At 36.1% G+C, this 17,413-nt stretch overlaps 1 protein-coding gene across 1 annotated transcript in view; it reads left to right on the top strand.

The window, feature by feature from the left end:
• The window catches only part of SPAG17 (sperm associated antigen 17), an 86,681-nt gene that overhangs the window by 11,285 nt on the left and 57,983 nt on the right, over positions 1 to 17,413 (top strand). Inside the window, exons 4-6 of the mRNA XM_064702783.1 lie at positions 9,423 to 9,554; positions 13,262 to 13,499; positions 15,664 to 15,858. Coding sequence (XP_064558853.1) covers positions 9,423 to 9,554; positions 13,262 to 13,499; positions 15,664 to 15,858 — 565 coding nt within the window. The remainder of the gene's footprint in view (positions 1 to 9,422; positions 9,555 to 13,261; positions 13,500 to 15,663; positions 15,859 to 17,413) is intronic.

Raw genomic sequence — 17,413 nt, 5'->3', positions numbered from 1 at the left:
TGATGTTAGGTTGATTCTCTCATAAAGGTGCTGAGGAGTTAATTTTTTTTCCTTATATATGAGAGGGAAAATGTTATGCTTCCTGTAATATATCAACAGATTTCATAATTTATCATGTATAATTTTTCTAACAAGAGCTACAACTAAAAATATGTGTATTTTATCATTAAGGTGTGTATTTTTATTGTTTATGCACCTGTTTGTTGGGTCAATTTTCTACTAAGGTTAATAACATCGTGTAATTAAGATATTTTGCCACTACTAAATACGATAGTGTTGTTAAGATCTGATTGTTGAAAGATGCCTCTGCCCAAATTAAGGTGCAAACAAGACCATATGCCAAAGTAAATGGTACAGATTTTATTTACAATTAATTAAGAAATAGAAGAGAGATGGGGGAGAGAGAGAGTTCAAGTAGAAAATAACACCACCGTGGATCCAGCAGCATCCTGTTAGTCCTTCTTAGCTCTGGGCCTTTTGGTGGTGGGAGGTCTCAAGGTCATTCAGAGCTTTTCATTATCTCTACATTTTAGCAAACAAAGGAATTAATGCTGTTGGCTACACAGTCTTCTTATGCTATTGGTTAAATTACACCTCACCTCTAATGCTGGTTAGTCTGCATGTTCAGTCTTTCTTTTTGTCTGATACAGTTAAAAAATAAACTCATCCTTATATCTGCTGGTATCTGTTGTCTCTTTTTTTTTCCTTTCTTCATTGGATCTGAAATAGGGAGGACTTTTAAATTACATTATCCAGGATCTTGTAATCCCACATGGTTTATGTAAATTATCTCTGATATTCATGTGGGATGAGCAACCAAACATAAGATTTCAAATCACATGCTGGAACTTTAAATATTTAAACAGAAGATAATACAAAATTTTGACTACAAATCATTCTTTCTGTCGTCATTGGGTGACGACAGAAAGACCTGTTTGATTCTCCTGTTCCAGATCTGCATGACAGATTGTTTTCATACAAAACCTCACTTTATTTTACCTCCTTGCTGACAGGGAAGCAGTGTCAGCTCAGAAACTTCAAACCTTTGGATAGAAAAAAGCAGGAGAAGCTCCAGGCTTACTGTCAAGATACATAACAGCCAACCCTTATCACTAGGCATAATGAGATATCAACTAGTTGTGCAGTTTCAATAAACAAACCAAAGAGTTTCCCAAACTAGATCCTCCTTTTGCCAAGCATAATATGCATAGTTTTGCTATTAAAATCCAGTTCAGTTGAGTGCTTGCATTTAAATCTTAATTAGCTCATGTTTTGTACAGCTCATTTAAAGGACTAAAAGCTAATTGGTTAGAAATAGAATCTTATTGTTTTAAAATTATTTATGTTCTACATGTTTGGGGTTTTTTCTTTGGGCTTGTTATTGTTATTGTTGTTTTTCCCCCTAAGATTGTGATGCCATTATCATTGAGAAATTGCATAATGTTCACAGTACTTCTTGCCTTAATAGGCAATAGACTGTAGCAGATACAGAAGAAGCCTTGAGTTTTCTGGGCGTACAAGAAACAGGTTCCTCTTCTGTCACTTCCAAAACAAAATATATAACCAAGATATTAAGAACTTCTGTAGAATCATAAAACATAACAATTAACAAGCCCAAGTTGAAAAAAGTTAAATAAGTTTAGCCAGGAAGCAGTGGATGTAAAGCATCTTTCAAGCATTCCTGTGAATTTATGCTTTGTTAGGAATGTGTAGAGTGTAGACCTATGAAGTAAGGGTTACTGCTGGTAAGGTTATTTGAAGCGCTAATTGCATTATGATGTAGAGAGAAGTTCATTTTAGATTGGAACCGAGTGTGTGTTTCCTGGGATAGGTGCTCCTACTATACCATGAAGTGTTATATACATTTGTATAATGTAGTATGTATAATTGTATTATTTTTATATGTAATTGTAGTTAGGTAATAGACATATTTAAAATATGTTTTAAGTGTGTGTGCATGTGTATAATTATTCAAAACTACCTTATATTACTCACCCCAGTGGCCTGAATTTCATTTTTTAAAAAGTTAAGAATAGATGCTCTCTTTCTAAATATCTTTCATATCCTCTCTTCTGTAGGTCTTATATACCTTATGCCTTTGTATTACCTTATATCTGTAGGTCTTATATACCTTATACCTTTGTATTACCTTATATCGTTCTATTGTCTGTGCCCCTTTTTTAGACTCTCATCATTGTCTCTAACAATATCTTTAGAAAAAGGAATAAAGAGGGTAGCACTAGGGATATGGAGTATGCATTTATTTGTCTTCATTATAATAAACTCCTAGAGTAGAAAAATCAAAAATCTTGGGTTTAGCTTGATGAAAGGGGACTTTTAATGTCAGAGATATAACACTTATGGGAAGGAATATTTTCACCCAAGTACAAGCTCAGAAGAGTTGTCTGCCACTGGCAGAAAAGCAAACCCAGTAGTGGCCAGGATATGGGGCACTTAACGGTTTCAACCATAATCTTAGTCAGGAGTGTCTTTAAGAAAGCCTTTTTATTTCTTGTAGAAACATATAATCAAAGCTTTCCTATTTTTGTGTAAGTGTATAGATAGTGTATAGATTTTGACACAACACCCTAACAAAGGTTGTGGTCAAGATTAGGCTTTCTCAAAAGTAAAGATAGCCCTATCAAAAACCAAACCTCACTCTATATATGCATGTCAGTAGAATTCTGTTCTTAATACAAGTTAGAAAGATTTTGTTTTCATTCCAATTGAGCGAAAACAATTTTAGAAGTTGGTGTAAAATGGAACAGCTCAGGAGCCAAAACTTATCTGGTGTCATTGTTTTCATGAGAGGATTTGACACTAGAAACAACCTTGGCAGCCATGCTGAATGATTAGAAGGCTAGAAATACTTAGTTTTATTTTTCATTCCAGTACAAAATAAATTTCATACTGCACACTTAAATGTCATAATAAAATGGAGCAGTTTTCCAGTCAGCCTTTGTCAAGTGGTATTGTGTGGATGCAAGTGAAGAGAATTTTATTGCAGAAGGACTTGGCCCTTACACTGTGTGGATACACAGAGGTTTAATGTGTACACTTGGGAATTGTTGTTAAACGAATATGCCTTTTAGGGAGGAACTGGCTTCAGGGAAGGTTAAGGGACTTTAAATCCTGCTGTGGGCATTATCTATTCATCGGTTTTCAGTTCTTTTCTATCTGTTACCAATTTCCTATCAGTTTATACTACAGAATATCAGATGCTCTATAAATGATCCACTAAATGAGGTGGTGTATTTACCTGAGTTATTTGATGTCTTTTCTGAGGAGCATTTATCTACTCTGTCTGCTGGTTCCTGGTATTTAGGTCAATCTACTTAAAAGGATGTTAGGGAAAGAATCTGTAAATTTTGGTTTAGCATGTCTTTGCATCAGCCTTTGCCATTGTCAGATCATCTGATGCCACTGCATGATCAAGTGGTCTGCGTAGTCCTTTAAGTTATCAAATTGTATGCCTTCCATTTGGATTTAATTTTTTCGTTAGAGGAAACCATTGTTGCTATGAACCAGGCAGTTCTATAAATTGTAGCTGTTCACTGTCAGTTTGGGTGTCTCCAGTTCAGTATCCCTTTCCAGGAGTAATGTGTCATGTTAAAAAGTACCAGCATTTCTAAATGTTAAAACTGGGGGGAAAAGTCTCAAGCTTGAGCAGGAAAACGACCTGTGTTTTCTAATTTTGCTTCCTAAAATTTGGGTGGCCAGGTTCTAATATTTACATGAAGCAATTGACATGCACATCTCCTAGTTTCATTTCAGAATAGTGACTCTTCATAGTACTAAAGCTAGGATTTTAGAAACATGCATTATTGTTTTATTACTGTTAGTTGTAATTATTTGGCCTGAGGCCATTCATAATACTCAAAATGTTAGCAATTTATTTTCTAGGGAAGACAATTGATAACCTTTTGAAATTCATCTACCTATTTAAAATCTGCTTTAGAACACTGGAGACACTTTGAGTTTCCTTCACAGATTACAAGAGTTCCTGCCTACATGAAAATTGGTATCAAATTTCTGCTTTTCCTGTGCAGGTTTTGTTGAGATGTCTGTGTAACTAGAGGAAACAGCAGTTATGTCTATGAGAATGTCATCCTTGAAGTGTTAGAGGGACTCTCTGAAGTAGCCAAAGGCAATGCTGTCTTCTGGTTTTTTGTCTTCAAAGTTTTTGGGGGACTGTATTAGGTTCATTAAGGACAATAAAGTGCATGGCATTCTTCTCAAGTACAGCAACTAATCCTAGAATCCTTTGTCTCCAAATAAAAAAAAAAAAAGCTCAAAGCCCTCTTGCAAATCTGGACCAACCAAGGTGGAAAGATCCTGCCCAGTTTTCTGGTGTCCAGTCTACAAGGCTATTGTAACTACCTAGCTCAAATATTCTGATGTGACTAAGGAAATTCTGTCAAGATGTAGCTAGATGGCTTCTGCCAGCACAAGGTTTGATGAGGCAATTTTATTTCTTGATCTTTTTGTTCCACCTCTGATTGGGTTGTCTTCCTAGCCAGATGCAATGTTAGAGAAGCGTGACTAAATCTTTTAGCTGTGTGGTGTTCATTGTGTGGATTCAGTTGGCTGAAACTGCTGGAGACAATTTAGTTCTCAGAAGCTTAAAATATTCTGTACCATAATGGAAAGATTTACTGGGCAGATTCATCCCACTGAAATGTAAATATTTCAGTGTTTGATCATAGCAGTATATCCCTTCATCTGAGCACAAATCACAACAGACTGGCCTGTCCTCTTTTTCTAAAAGGATCTGGGTTCTGTAGGCATTGTTCTGAAATCACTTAAATGCTGTTTTAACTATTGCCTCCCAATCAGTGTTAAAAAAAAACAGATCTATGAAAGGTCATGTGAGAAAAAACCTTCCCTGTGCAGGTTTCCTGAAATAGCAGTGCTAATGCCTGATCTTTCCAATCACTGGATATTTGTATGCCTTAAAGCAGTTGGGTTTTCATAGCAGCTAATGGTCAGGGAGCCATGGGAAATGTACATGCCAGATGATGAGAGCTCCTGTATGAGCTCTCTTATAAAAGTCTACTTATTTTTTTGTAAAGTATTTTCTCTTCTTTACTGAAATTTGGTTATTCACCATTTCTGTTTTTCTTTAAACACAATATAAGTACTTGACATAACACTGTACATGTGTGTTAGAAAATTCTCATAGAACATCCCAGAGATTAACTCAGTTAAAATATCCCCTCAGGTTGCAGATTTTCTGTAGAGAGAGATTTAGAGAACAGAGTTTCTTACAATGGATAAGTCTAATAGGTTTCTGCTAACCAGATCAAGCTGTGTTGTGTTTTGGCAAAAAACAGACTCACTCATATGAGTGACAGGTTATTTTTCTACAGTACAAGCAACCATTTGCTTCTGCTTTGAGAAATGCTCTCACAATAGAAAGGAAGATATTTAGCACGTGAACAGCACTCATATTTGCTCAGTATTGCTTCATTTTAGTAGGTTGAGTTGGAAGAACTCTGTGGGGTACAAGAAATCATAAAATCCTCTTTAATTATTTTCGTTCTCTGGAATACATCTCCACTGAGTAACAAAGATGACTCATTTGGCTGGTCTTACGTTTTAGAGTCTACCTTGTGGATACGTAAGGGTTACATGGAGCTCTGCTCAGATATGCAATTGATTTATTGATTTATGAGTCCTTAAACTCTCTTTGAACTGTGCATCATTAATTCAGTAGTGAAAAATAATGATTAAGCAAGTGGTCTTTTGACACCATAGGTGGGAAGAGGTCTGAAAGTTAAAATCAAGTTAGGTGAATGGTCTATTATGAGAAACTGAATTCTTTCAACACGCAGGAGGTGTCATCTGAAAAAAAAAGTTATTTCAGTTAGCTCAGATCCTTCCTGGTATTCTTTCAAAATGATTGCTTTAGTATGCTTTAGTCAATGAAATGACAATTACAGAGTCAGAAGAATGTAATAGTATATTTAAAGAAGTCTTCTTTAGAAAAACAAAATGTAAATATGACATATGCAGCTTTTGTCCCCTAGTCTGTCTTAAAAGCTGCTTGTGAAGGACTCATAAGACTGACAGCCAATTTTAATAAGTCAAGATCACTTTTTTCCTGTACTTTTGTTATTTTGCTCAGGAAAATACATCTGAATAATTACCATCTTGATTGTGTAATCCATAGAGCCTCTTGACTGATGACTATCCTGCTTCAAATTAACTTGAACTGTGTCAGCAACTAAGGGATTTTACTTATTTGGTTCTTCTAGGAACTATTGTTTCTTTGAGGAAGTGTTAGATGAGTCTGAGGCATATGTGATGGTCTGGATTTCTTACAGTTTCAAGAATAAGAGGGAAGACAGGGCTTTAGAAAGCTCACTCTGGGTATGGGAGAACTACACTGTGAAGTGGGCTGACCACTGTTATAGCAAGCAATGTTGCTGCTACCAGGTAGTAAGAAAGCTGTGAAAGTTTATAATCTAATTTATCTTTTTGGAAGGTTTTCTGATTATAATTTGGCAGCCACAATTGTTCTGTATCTTGTGAAAAGAGGCATTTCAAAGAAAGATAGCACAAAGACTCTGGCTTTAAATGTTCCCGTAACTTTTAAGACCTATCTCCTATCTCAATGGTGCTGACATCTGTCAGTGGTGTAGGGTCACTTACAAGCACTCATGCAGTGTTTGGGTGGCTCCAAATACATGCCCTTTGCACCAGACAGCTAAATCTCTGTGTGCTTCATACTGCCACCATATGAGATCAAATACTGCATCACCAAAGCCTTTCTGCACTTCACCGGTGTGATCCCTGCTGTGTGAGGAATGCTAAGTTTCCCCTTGCTTTAGAGGAAAAGAGGCCCTACCTAACTAAGTTTGTCCATACAAGTTTCCATGGTTTCTCACATAAGAAAAAGGTCGTCACTGGTGGAATGAAGTATAGCCAATCAGTAACAAATCCACTTCATAGTAGCTGAAAAACTTCCTGCTGTATTCCTACCCAGTTTTTGTCTTGAGGTTTCTGTTTGGTATTTTTTTTCACTTGAGGCTCTGTAGATTTTTAACTGTTTATGCCAGGTGTCTGCATAACTCACAGGACCACAGATGAAGTAAATATGGATGTGTAATAAATTTACCTTCTTTTTATCTACTGTGCATGGATTGATCTATGTTCTGTCTTTAGCATTGGTTTTAATTTCCTCCTGTATAAAGCATATTTTACATTTCTGTATGAAAAGATATTTGCTTTCTTTGTATTGCCAAATGTAGTGCACTCATTCTGTCTTTGTTTTATTTGTGTGACCTCTTTCCACAGTCATGGAATGTATTCCTGTTAAATAGTTTTGGTTATGCTTCTCATGGCTCACATAAGACAATTTGTCCTTCCTGCCCACTCTACTTCAGCAAGTCTCTTCCTTCCTGTATTTTCTATCTACAAAATAGGAATAATTATTATGCATTGCTTTTGACTGGTAAAATGCTTTAAAATTCTCAGGAAGAGTGGGGTTTAAGAATCTAAGCACTTTTTTCTTCTTCTATGAACAATAAATCAGCAACTGCCATTGAGCTGAGTTACTATATATACACTTTTCAGGAATGCTTCCAGAATCCCTCCATTTCCCCTCTACTGTGTTTCAAGAAATGTGCAACTCATCTACATTAAACCAGTGAGAAGCATCACTTTCCATAGGTTGTTAACATCAATTCTGAAAAAAAAAGTTTATGAGAATTTTTCTCTCTGAGGGAAATTACTGATATGATATTTCTACCAATGTCTTTTTCTTTCAGAGCACCAATTTGTGTACCTAGCTCTAGGTGACTATTTTTTGTTGGAATGACTAGTAGCTCCTAGTGTGCCTACAGTGTGTGGTAATTTTTAAGTCTTGTTCTTAACTCGTCCTTGATTTTCTGCTGTGGCTCTGATGTCAGTGGGTCTTTCCAGAAGCCTTCTATGATTGGCTTATTGAGCTAGTGACCAGTCTTACTTTGAGTACAAAACATACAAAGCAAAACTCATCTTAATCATGATGTATCTTCCTTTTTTGTGTTTTTTGTGTGTTAAGATCATTAGATTTATTTGTCTTGCAAGAGCAGGATTGTTTTGGAAGGGTTTTGAAATGCATATGTTTTGGTTTTTCTCCTTGTTATGCAACTTGGAAAATATCTGAATTTTAAGACATTTGTTTCTCTGCTCCTTGCTTTTGTTTGCATGAAACAATGATTTGGCATATAATAGTCTGGACTCTGATTTGGCTTTGCTTTATTCAGAGAAGCATTTTAGTGGCTACATTTAGGTGAGAAATGAAAATTTATAAACTAGGCAAGAATCTATGAAAGCTCAAAGCTAATGGTGGTTCTTGCACAGACAAGACACAGTTCAGTGAGATGCAGTGTGCACCTTCATTGTCTCAGTATTAGCAAGCAAAATTGACACCATATGTGCCCAACTGTAATTGCTCCATGAGGAGAAAAGAGAAACATGTCAGAGCATTTGAGTAACACCTAATTCAGGCCATGGTTATAAATAAAGCTGATGGTTGCTTAAAAACAAAAGTAAGAAAATATTATGGTTATATTATTCCTCAACAGCGCTTCCTACATAGGTGAACTTTATTACAGAGACAACACAAGTGAAAAGAAACATATAACAACTTTTTAACGGTATTTTTATGTTATTTTATTTTTTTCGCAGTAAATAAAGTGGTTATGAGGCTCCAAGGAAAACGGCCCAGATGTTAGTGAGTTGTATGAAATTTAGTGGAAACAAGCTGTAAAAAACATAGTCATAAAACAGCCTGTCAATGCCACACATCTGGACAATGCAGCTGTATGTTCCTGCTGCTGTCATCACCCTAAGAAAACTCAATAGCCTTATTTCACCCCAATTAGGCTGCATACCAACAGAATCAGAATTACACAGGGAGGAGGTGTGTTTTCACCAAGACAGACCCTCTCAAATTCCCTTCAAGAAGTTTTTATCTTTCATTTAGGGCTAGTCCCTCAGACACTGGTCACTTTGTAAACAGTACTGCACACTATTCCCCTTGATTTGCTATTTGTTAGGTGCTTTTTAATTTATTGCTTTGTAATATGCAATTTCTTAATGTTGTTTCTTTGTTTAAAACCTAAAGAGAATTACATTTTCCTGTGAGAACTCTGTGTCTGTTGATTTTCTCATAAATCATAGGTTTTTTCCATTCTAGTTTTATCGCATACTATAGCTGAAATAACTTTATTTGAGGTCTTTGGAACCAAAGAATAGTGGTGTATCTTACTGATACATTGTTTTGTCTGTAAATGTGGCCATTTCAACCCACACGCAGTGCAGTGTGAGATAGCACTTGCTCATTTCAGCATGCAAATAAATATGAGTCAAGTGCAGTATTAAAGCTATGCAAGTAGTAGTTTTGTTGTGATTTTTTTTTTTTTCCTTTCAAGGTGATGGAATTAGCCAAAGCCTTTCTGGACCAGGGTGAAAAATTTCCTGCAACACTAACTGGAAAGCTGTTGAAATTTCAATTGCTTTGTCTCAAACAGAAGGCTCTTCAGAGAAGAGAAGAGGAAAAGAAGGTACTATAGTATGCCCTAGGAACATTACATTTTTGAAGACACTTCTTTGGTGTTGCTTCTGTAAATCCAGCTTTCTTCTCATCTTTGTCTTTCTAAAACTGTAATTAAAGAGAAATGTGATAAGAAATATTTTTTAAAGTTGATTAGATTTTGTGCATGAAGTTCTCAATTACTCAAATGCCAATGAGAGCACGGGGAAAAAAGAAAATAAAAACACTATGGAAGAAGTCTTTGCTAGAGTGACAGCTAGTAATGGCTTAGCTGAGTGTTAGGACCAATAGAAAATAGAGCTCAGAACAGGCTTCTGCTGAATGTATCCCTGCTGAAGTAAAGGCAGGAGAGATTGTTACTTGGAAGGTATCAAGGACAGACACAGAGCAGACTATGACAGAGTTCTTGTTATGATTCTCCTCTCTGGAGGGAATTTGGAGAACTTATCTTTCCATCCTCCAGCACTAAGGCAGGATAATATTTACATAAACTATTCCTGGCAGATGTTTGTTGAACCTTTTCTGAAAACTTCCCTGTGCTGTGTCTTTGCTTTTCCATGGCAACCAGTATTATTTCTGAACTATCTCTGCAACGTGAGCATTTGAAAAAGGTTTCTGATCCTACCAACCCTACTCTCATTTAAATCTGTTTGAGTTCTCCCTGTATGGAAAATCACTACACTCCATTCTACAGAAATCTATTACATATTTAACTAACAAACCCAAATATGTACCATGGTTGTTCGTTTTTTATTATGCATGTTCCTCTCCTCTGAACTCTCTCAAAACAGTACATATTTTGAAGTAATTCAGAACCAGGTACCACATTTTCCAGTGTTCCCAAAGCTTCCTTCCATTTGTCTCCGAGGTCGTCGCTACTAGCTCCAAGATTGTCTGGGACAGATTGCTTATTTGTTCTAGGAGGAATTTCACCAAGCTTGCACTGAATCACAGATCAGACCTCTAATTTATTTCTAACATCTTTTGGAGTTGTCAGTGTTACATTTCAACAACTTACTGAACAGTTGGTTTTACTATAGTCCTTTTCCAACAAACATTCATGAAACTGAAGAAAGTCAGTTAATTATCAGAAAGTCATACAATTACTGCAGTAAGTTTACCCTGTTAATTGGTCAAAACCTATAGTGTGGAGTGTGATGATATGGAGACCTAAGGAGTCTGTGTATGTAAAAGATGCAAGCAGAAAATAGTTTAATGGATTTTGTATAGCTGAAAAATCTGTAAATTTCTTTATCAATAGTTTTACTTGTGGGAGAAGTTGGTGGATGAAGTGTAGCACATAATCACAAGAACATTGAATGCTGGGTGATTCCATTAAAATTGTGTCTTGTTCCCACAGAATTCAATTTATTAGGAAATGATAATTTAAACCATAGAAATATATGAAGAATATGAGAAAAATAATGTGTTTTCAATCTGAAAAGAAATTGAAAAGCTGAAGCTGTAGAATAGATTGTTAATAGTGAATTAGAAAAAAAATTGCTTTTTTCTTAGATAGCAGTCAGTTCTTGTAAGTAAACTGTCAAACAAAACTTTGAAGTTTAATGGCAATTCAATATTAAAATGGAGTCTTTGGAGCTTTCATTTAGCAAAATTAGTCTTGTAACTGTAATTTTATTTCCCTGGTTAATTGGTGGATAGTCAATGTTGAGGGTTGAAGAGTCTCTGGCACTTACTTCTCTGTTTTAGCCAAACTGTCTGCAAAAGTTGTCACCTCCTTTGAATTGTATCTATATCAATGTGTGGCAGGCAAACACAAGTGGAGCCATTGAAGGAGAGTCAAGAATTGGAAGGCTCTTGGATATGAGGATGCTCTGCAGTACAGAGTGGGCAGAAACTGACTTCTAATTTAGAGTTCTTTCTCTAAATTGGCTGCCATAGAATTTTTAATCCTTTCCAACTAGCTTGTACAATACAAGTTCTGTTGCCAGCAATCTGGGTGTTGAAAACAGGATTTTACTCACAAATCAGTTCTCAGAAAGCAAACATATCTGTCCATGGGTCTTTTTCTTAAATAGATATCTAGAATGGATTGGCAGAACTAATACAATATGTAAATAACCAAAAATAAGGCATCCTGTATTTCATTAGGAGCAGGAGCTTGTCATAAATTGACAGGCATAAATATTATGCAGAAGAGAAGAAGTGTCTCTGAATTAGAAAACTGTTTGAGGTAGTAAAATTTTGAAATGTGAAGCTTAAAATAACAAAATTGCAGAAGTTAATGGATTATTAGAAACTCCACCAAAAGCTGCACCTTGTAGGGAAGGAATAATATGACATTAAAAGGAAAAGGAAAGAGTCCAAGAAAGGAGAGGCTCTTACTTTCTAAAGTATTTAGGTCAAGTAATGTTCTTTGTTAGAATCTTGGCAAGTCCATAAATGTCTCTGTTTATTTAAGAATTACTTTAAATTATGCAGATGCAATAGATCAAGTTGATTTTGATCTTTGTGGCATGATGATTGTATCATCTGTTTGATGTGTTCATCAGCTTAGAATTCAAAGAAGTACTATCAAAATTTCTAATTTGAAATGTCAGAGGTGGAACAAATTTGAAAGAAAGTAATGAAAGTCTCCAAATCCTTCATTACACAGTGGAAATAGTTTCAAGATTCTGTCAAAGACATTTCTAAATTTTACAGAAAGGAAATTCAAGAAGGAAGGGAAAAGCAGGAAAATATTTTCTGTTTTGATTTTAAATTTGAACAAAATACAACTTCCACAGCTGGAAAGTCTGCTTTTCAGCTGGATCTAGGGAAAGCAACTATATACAGTTAGCTGACCTCTCTCATTTGCATGAAGGGCTTTCCTAATTGCTTTAATAGCCTTTAAAGTGGCATCAGGAGGATTGTAACTATAAGTTAAGTTAATATTTTTTTAAATTCAATTTAGCTTTATAATCCTGAAATGTAATTTTTGCATAGTTTGAATGTAGTAATTTTGCTGGGCAAAAATAAGGTGGACACTTTCTTGCTTTACAGAACCTACGTTACCTTAATATATTTTTTATCATTTTCATTTCAGACCGACTCAATTTTTTTGGATTTATAGAGTGAGGCTTTGGGACACTTAAAATATCTTTTTTTGTCCTGTACTCTTAAATTACTAGGAAAAGCTTTATGTAGGTGTTTTTATTTGAAGATAATGAGAATAGCTGAGTAATATCCTGTGTGAAATGAACACACAACTCTTGATTCTAGTTTACATTAGACAGATATTTACATCAAAGAAAAATAGGGCTGGTACCATTTTACACCATAGTCGAGAGTGTTAACAGAGATGTTAAAGATATTAACAGATACTGAACTTTTGCCATATTTCCCTTCAGTCCAAGGAAGGTTTCTGGCTACTGCAAGTGCTGTAGTGGAAGTAACTAAGCACAGGGGTTTTTCACTCATCTTTCTATCCATATGCATTTTGTTAGTTTGGTAGATATAATGTCTACCTACTTCTTGCAGTTCCTTTTTTATGTGAAGTCTTAGCATTATGACTGAGTAAGAGCATCTAAATAATTGAATGTGTGTTTGAGTAGGAAAAAGCAGGGTGTTCAAGACAGCTCCACCACATGAATATTATAGCAGCTGAGAGGGAAAAGTGTGAAAATAAAAAAAAATTGAACACCTAAAGTTTTTCAACAGTCTGACCTTTGTTCTTCACAAAGGCTTTAATGAGACTTCATTTATTCATCTTGTCAGGCAGAACTGCTGAAAAAAGAAAAGGAGAAAGCAAGAGAAAAAGAAAAAGAAAAAGAAAAAGAAAAAGAAAAAGAAAAAGAAAAAGAAAAAGAAAAAGAAAAAGAAAAAGATAAGAAATCTCCTGATAAGACAGGTGGAAAAGATAGTAAAGGAAAAAAGTCAGAGTCATCATCCCCTGTTAAAAAGGACACCAAATTCAAACAACGGGGAGAAGTGGAAGTGAAAGACAAATACATTGGTATGTAAAATATGGTGATATACTCCTGGTAAACCTTTGGAATACTTAGTTTTATTCCATGTTGAAAAGTCAAGATCTATTTGGCAATATCAAAATTTTGCCACTTTGCATTTGAAGAGGGCACTGTGTTCTGCTCACTGTTAGGATGGATTGTGCAGTCCAAGAAGTAAGATACAGATAAGTTACATGTGGCATGTCAACATCAAAATGTTTGGGCATATGTAAGACTACAATAAACTAGCCAAATAAATCCCACAGAAAGCCTATCCTAGATAAAGATTTCAGAATAATTAAATATCAGTATCCAAAGTTGGCTTTCTCCTTGTACTATAGTTTAAAACACAGCTGACAGAGTTGTCAACCCTGTCAGTGAAAAAATTTTTCATTACTTCCAATCTAGGCTTCCCCTCTTTATATTTGTTCTAATATAGCTGTATAAAGAAAGGGGGGAAAAAAACCATGCCTTAAATTCAAAGACAATCTGTTTCTGGTAGCTAGCAGTCATTTTATAATTCATACCTAATACATTATCATCTTTCTGAAATTAAATATTTCTGCTTTTGAGTAATATTGAGATTACTTGCATTAATGTCTTTCCTCTTTTGCATACAGACTAGTTACTGATAATTAGAACTGACTGACTATTATTTGCTTGTCATGATTATTAGCATAATCATAATTATAATTTTAAAATGGCAGGCAGTCTTCAGCATGTACACATTGGAATTTTTGGATCTCTGTAGGTGACTGTGCAGACACCTGTCTTTTTTGTTAAAAATAATTAATGTTCAATAAATGTATGTGCTCATATTTTTCTTCCTGCAGTAGCTGAGACAAATTTATGTATTTCATTTTCAGTACTAGGAGTGAAATAATAAGCTAGTTTTCTTCTGGTTTTGATTTTTACCTTATGCAATGTATTTGTCGGACTGTGGTGGCTGCTTCCTCAGTCAGTCTCTCTCTAAATTTCCGTGTTATTTTATGTTTAGCTAATATTACAGGCAACAGAGAGCCTGCTACTCCAGGTGATAGCAGCATTTGCATAGCCCTGGGCATCTGGCCGAGCACAGGCAGATGTCAGTGCCAGGCTACCTTTTTTCCTTCCTTGGATAAATGAGTCCCACAAGTAGAGGAGTCAGTAAAGCACTTTTACATCTGATGTGTTAGTAAGCATAAGAAAGGATCTTAATGCTAAATAGAGTATAAAGCTGTGATTTGCTTTTAGTGTAGGTTTGTCTGCACTAACTCTATGTGCTTCAGCATTGATGGAGAGATACAGGACCTCCAGCAGACAGTTTCTGTTAACTTAAGATAAATAACTATACTGGATGAATTAAGTCACTTGATACCAGTCTTACTACCTGGATTTCTCCATAAGGCATAAAAGGAAACTACACCACTCTAGAGCTTCTAGAAAGTTCATGTCTATTTATATCATGCTTAACCTTTTGCTTTGGTACTGAAATGCTGCTATGCATATTTCTACGTAACTGATAAGCCCAAATAGAACAGGCACTCAATGAAACTCCTCATCTGTGTTTTAATATGAATTTGGATATGCCCCTGCCACCTAAAAGGACTAGTGTGAATTGGTATTACCAGTTGATGAGGATTTTGCCAAGAATTACATCTAGTGAACATGAACCTGCTGGGTAGGGAGGAGTCAGCAGTGAGTCAGCTGATACCTGCAGCTAATCCTTTGAAATTATTATGACTTGGGTAATCTTTCATGTAAGATACAGTAACTTACTTTTTGTCCAGCTCTATGTCCAGCTTTATGCAGGATGAAATAGGATAGTTTAAACTACCATTAAGGCATGTGCATATGTCCTGACACTAAACTCTTTTGGGAGGAGCAATTACAGAAATGCTGCTACAACATTCTGATTATAATCAGCTTTTGCAGTTTTTCTCCTGGTCTTTCTCCAAACAATTATTACTTCTGACTTGTATTCTTCCTGCTGTGTTCTAGGTGGTTTGGTGCAGAAGAACTGAGTCTTATGCTCATATTTTTTGAATTTATATGTAATTTTCCCAATAAGAGTATAAAAGAACTATTTCTGTAACCTTCATTTGCATAACCCCATATAGTCAAGTAAAACATCTATTTTGTTTAGATGACGAATGTTCTTATTTCAATTTGTTTTTGTTGTGTTTTGAACAGATGATGAACCAGATGATGGTGCTGATTATTATGTTATCATTCTGGGTTTCCCCAATCTTCAGTTGTTACCTGTCTTGACTGAGCTTGGGATTAACATTTCAAGTGTAATTCAAATTTCTTCTGAAAATTACAAGCCATTGCAGATATACTTAGAAGCAACTAAACTTCAAAAACAATCTTCACTTTCACTTGAAGGTAATCTGGTCATTAAAAAAAATATGTAAAAAGGAGATAAGTTTATATACAGGAAATTACTGTTCCGGCTGTGTTTTTCTCCCTCTCTATGCCTTGTGTTTGTGTGAGCTGTGTTTCCCAGTGCAAAAGTAGTATTGCCATTGGTTGGCCACCAAACCAAATGGTTTGCCAGTGCAAAAACTGGACAGTAGAAAGAGGAACTGACTAAGCAGGCAGAGTTTGTAGCCACAGTAGCCACCAAAGAATGTTTTATCAAATGCATACTTCTGTGAATTGTTAGGAAGTGTACTGGTAAGAAAACTTGGCTTATTTGGTAATTTCAATGAAAGTGAACAGTTGGCTGCTTTGGGACTGTGGCCCCAGCCACAGGAGAATATGCCTCAGAATAATGTTCTGTAATTATACTCAGCTGTCCCAAGGCTGTTAACACTTTTCTTGAACTGGGATGCTGGTAAGCAGTGAGCTAAATATGTGTCATCAGTGATGGCTGGCTATCCTGAGCTGTAGTGACATAGCCAGCAGATCAAGGGAGACAGTTATTCCCTGCTGCTTGACTGTCATGAGAATAGAATTATGGACTCTACACTACAAAAAAAAAATACCAATAAACTCTATTCAATCCAGAAAACAGCCTCCCTATAAGGACTGGCTAAAGGACCTTGAAAGAAGAAAAAGTGGTTGTGATCATGAATGGCATTTGGAATTTTCAGGCCCCAGAGACAGGGTGAAAGTCTGGAGAAAGTCTCTTGGTGGAAAAGGATTGAGTTAGGGATTACTTAAACAAACTGGACACACATAAGTCTATGGGACCTGATGGGATTCACTCAGGCATACTGAGGGGCTGGCTGTGATGTCACTGCAAGGCCACTGTTAATTACTTTTGAAAAAACATGGCAATTGGAAAACATGCCTGAAAACTGGAGGAAAGCATCACTCCTATCTTCAGAAATGGCAGGAATAACTCAGGAATGTAAAGGCCACTCAGACTCTTCTGTGTCTCTGGGAAGATGATAGAACAGCTAATCCTGGAAACATTTCCAGGCACATGAAGGACAAGAAGTTGGTCATTTAGCATGGATTTGCCAATGGAAGTCATTCTTAACCAACCTGATAACCCTACTATGACAAAATGACTGTCTTGGTAGAGGAGGAGGAAGCAGTGAATATTGTCTGCCCTGACTCAGTAAGACCTTTGGCACTGTCTTCTCATAAAGAAACTGGGTAAGTAAACACTGAGTTTGATTGAAAACTGGCTGAATGTCCTGGCCTAGAGGGTATCCGAGGGGATTTGTGGTGTGAGTCCAGCTGAACATCTTTGTTAGTGATCAGGAGAGTTCCCTCAGTGAGTACTCTTACGACACAAAACAGGGTGGAATGGCTGAAACAATACAGAATTGTGCTGGTTTTCAGAGGGTCCTCAACAGGATGGAGAAATGGTCTGGCAGGACCCCATAGAATTTGGCAAGGGCTAAATCCTGCACCAGTTCATGGTGGGGGCTGACTGGCTGGAAAGTAGCTCTGCACAGAAGGACTCAGGGGTGGTGGCAATGGTGTG

This window comes from Zonotrichia leucophrys, chromosome 1 (genome assembly GCF_028769735.1).
Source record: "Zonotrichia leucophrys gambelii isolate GWCS_2022_RI chromosome 1, RI_Zleu_2.0, whole genome shotgun sequence".
Taxonomy (NCBI): Eukaryota; Metazoa; Chordata; class Aves; order Passeriformes; family Passerellidae; genus Zonotrichia; species Zonotrichia leucophrys.
Note: the sequence above shows the minus strand (reverse complement) of the source record. Positions and strands in the feature narration are given on the sequence as shown.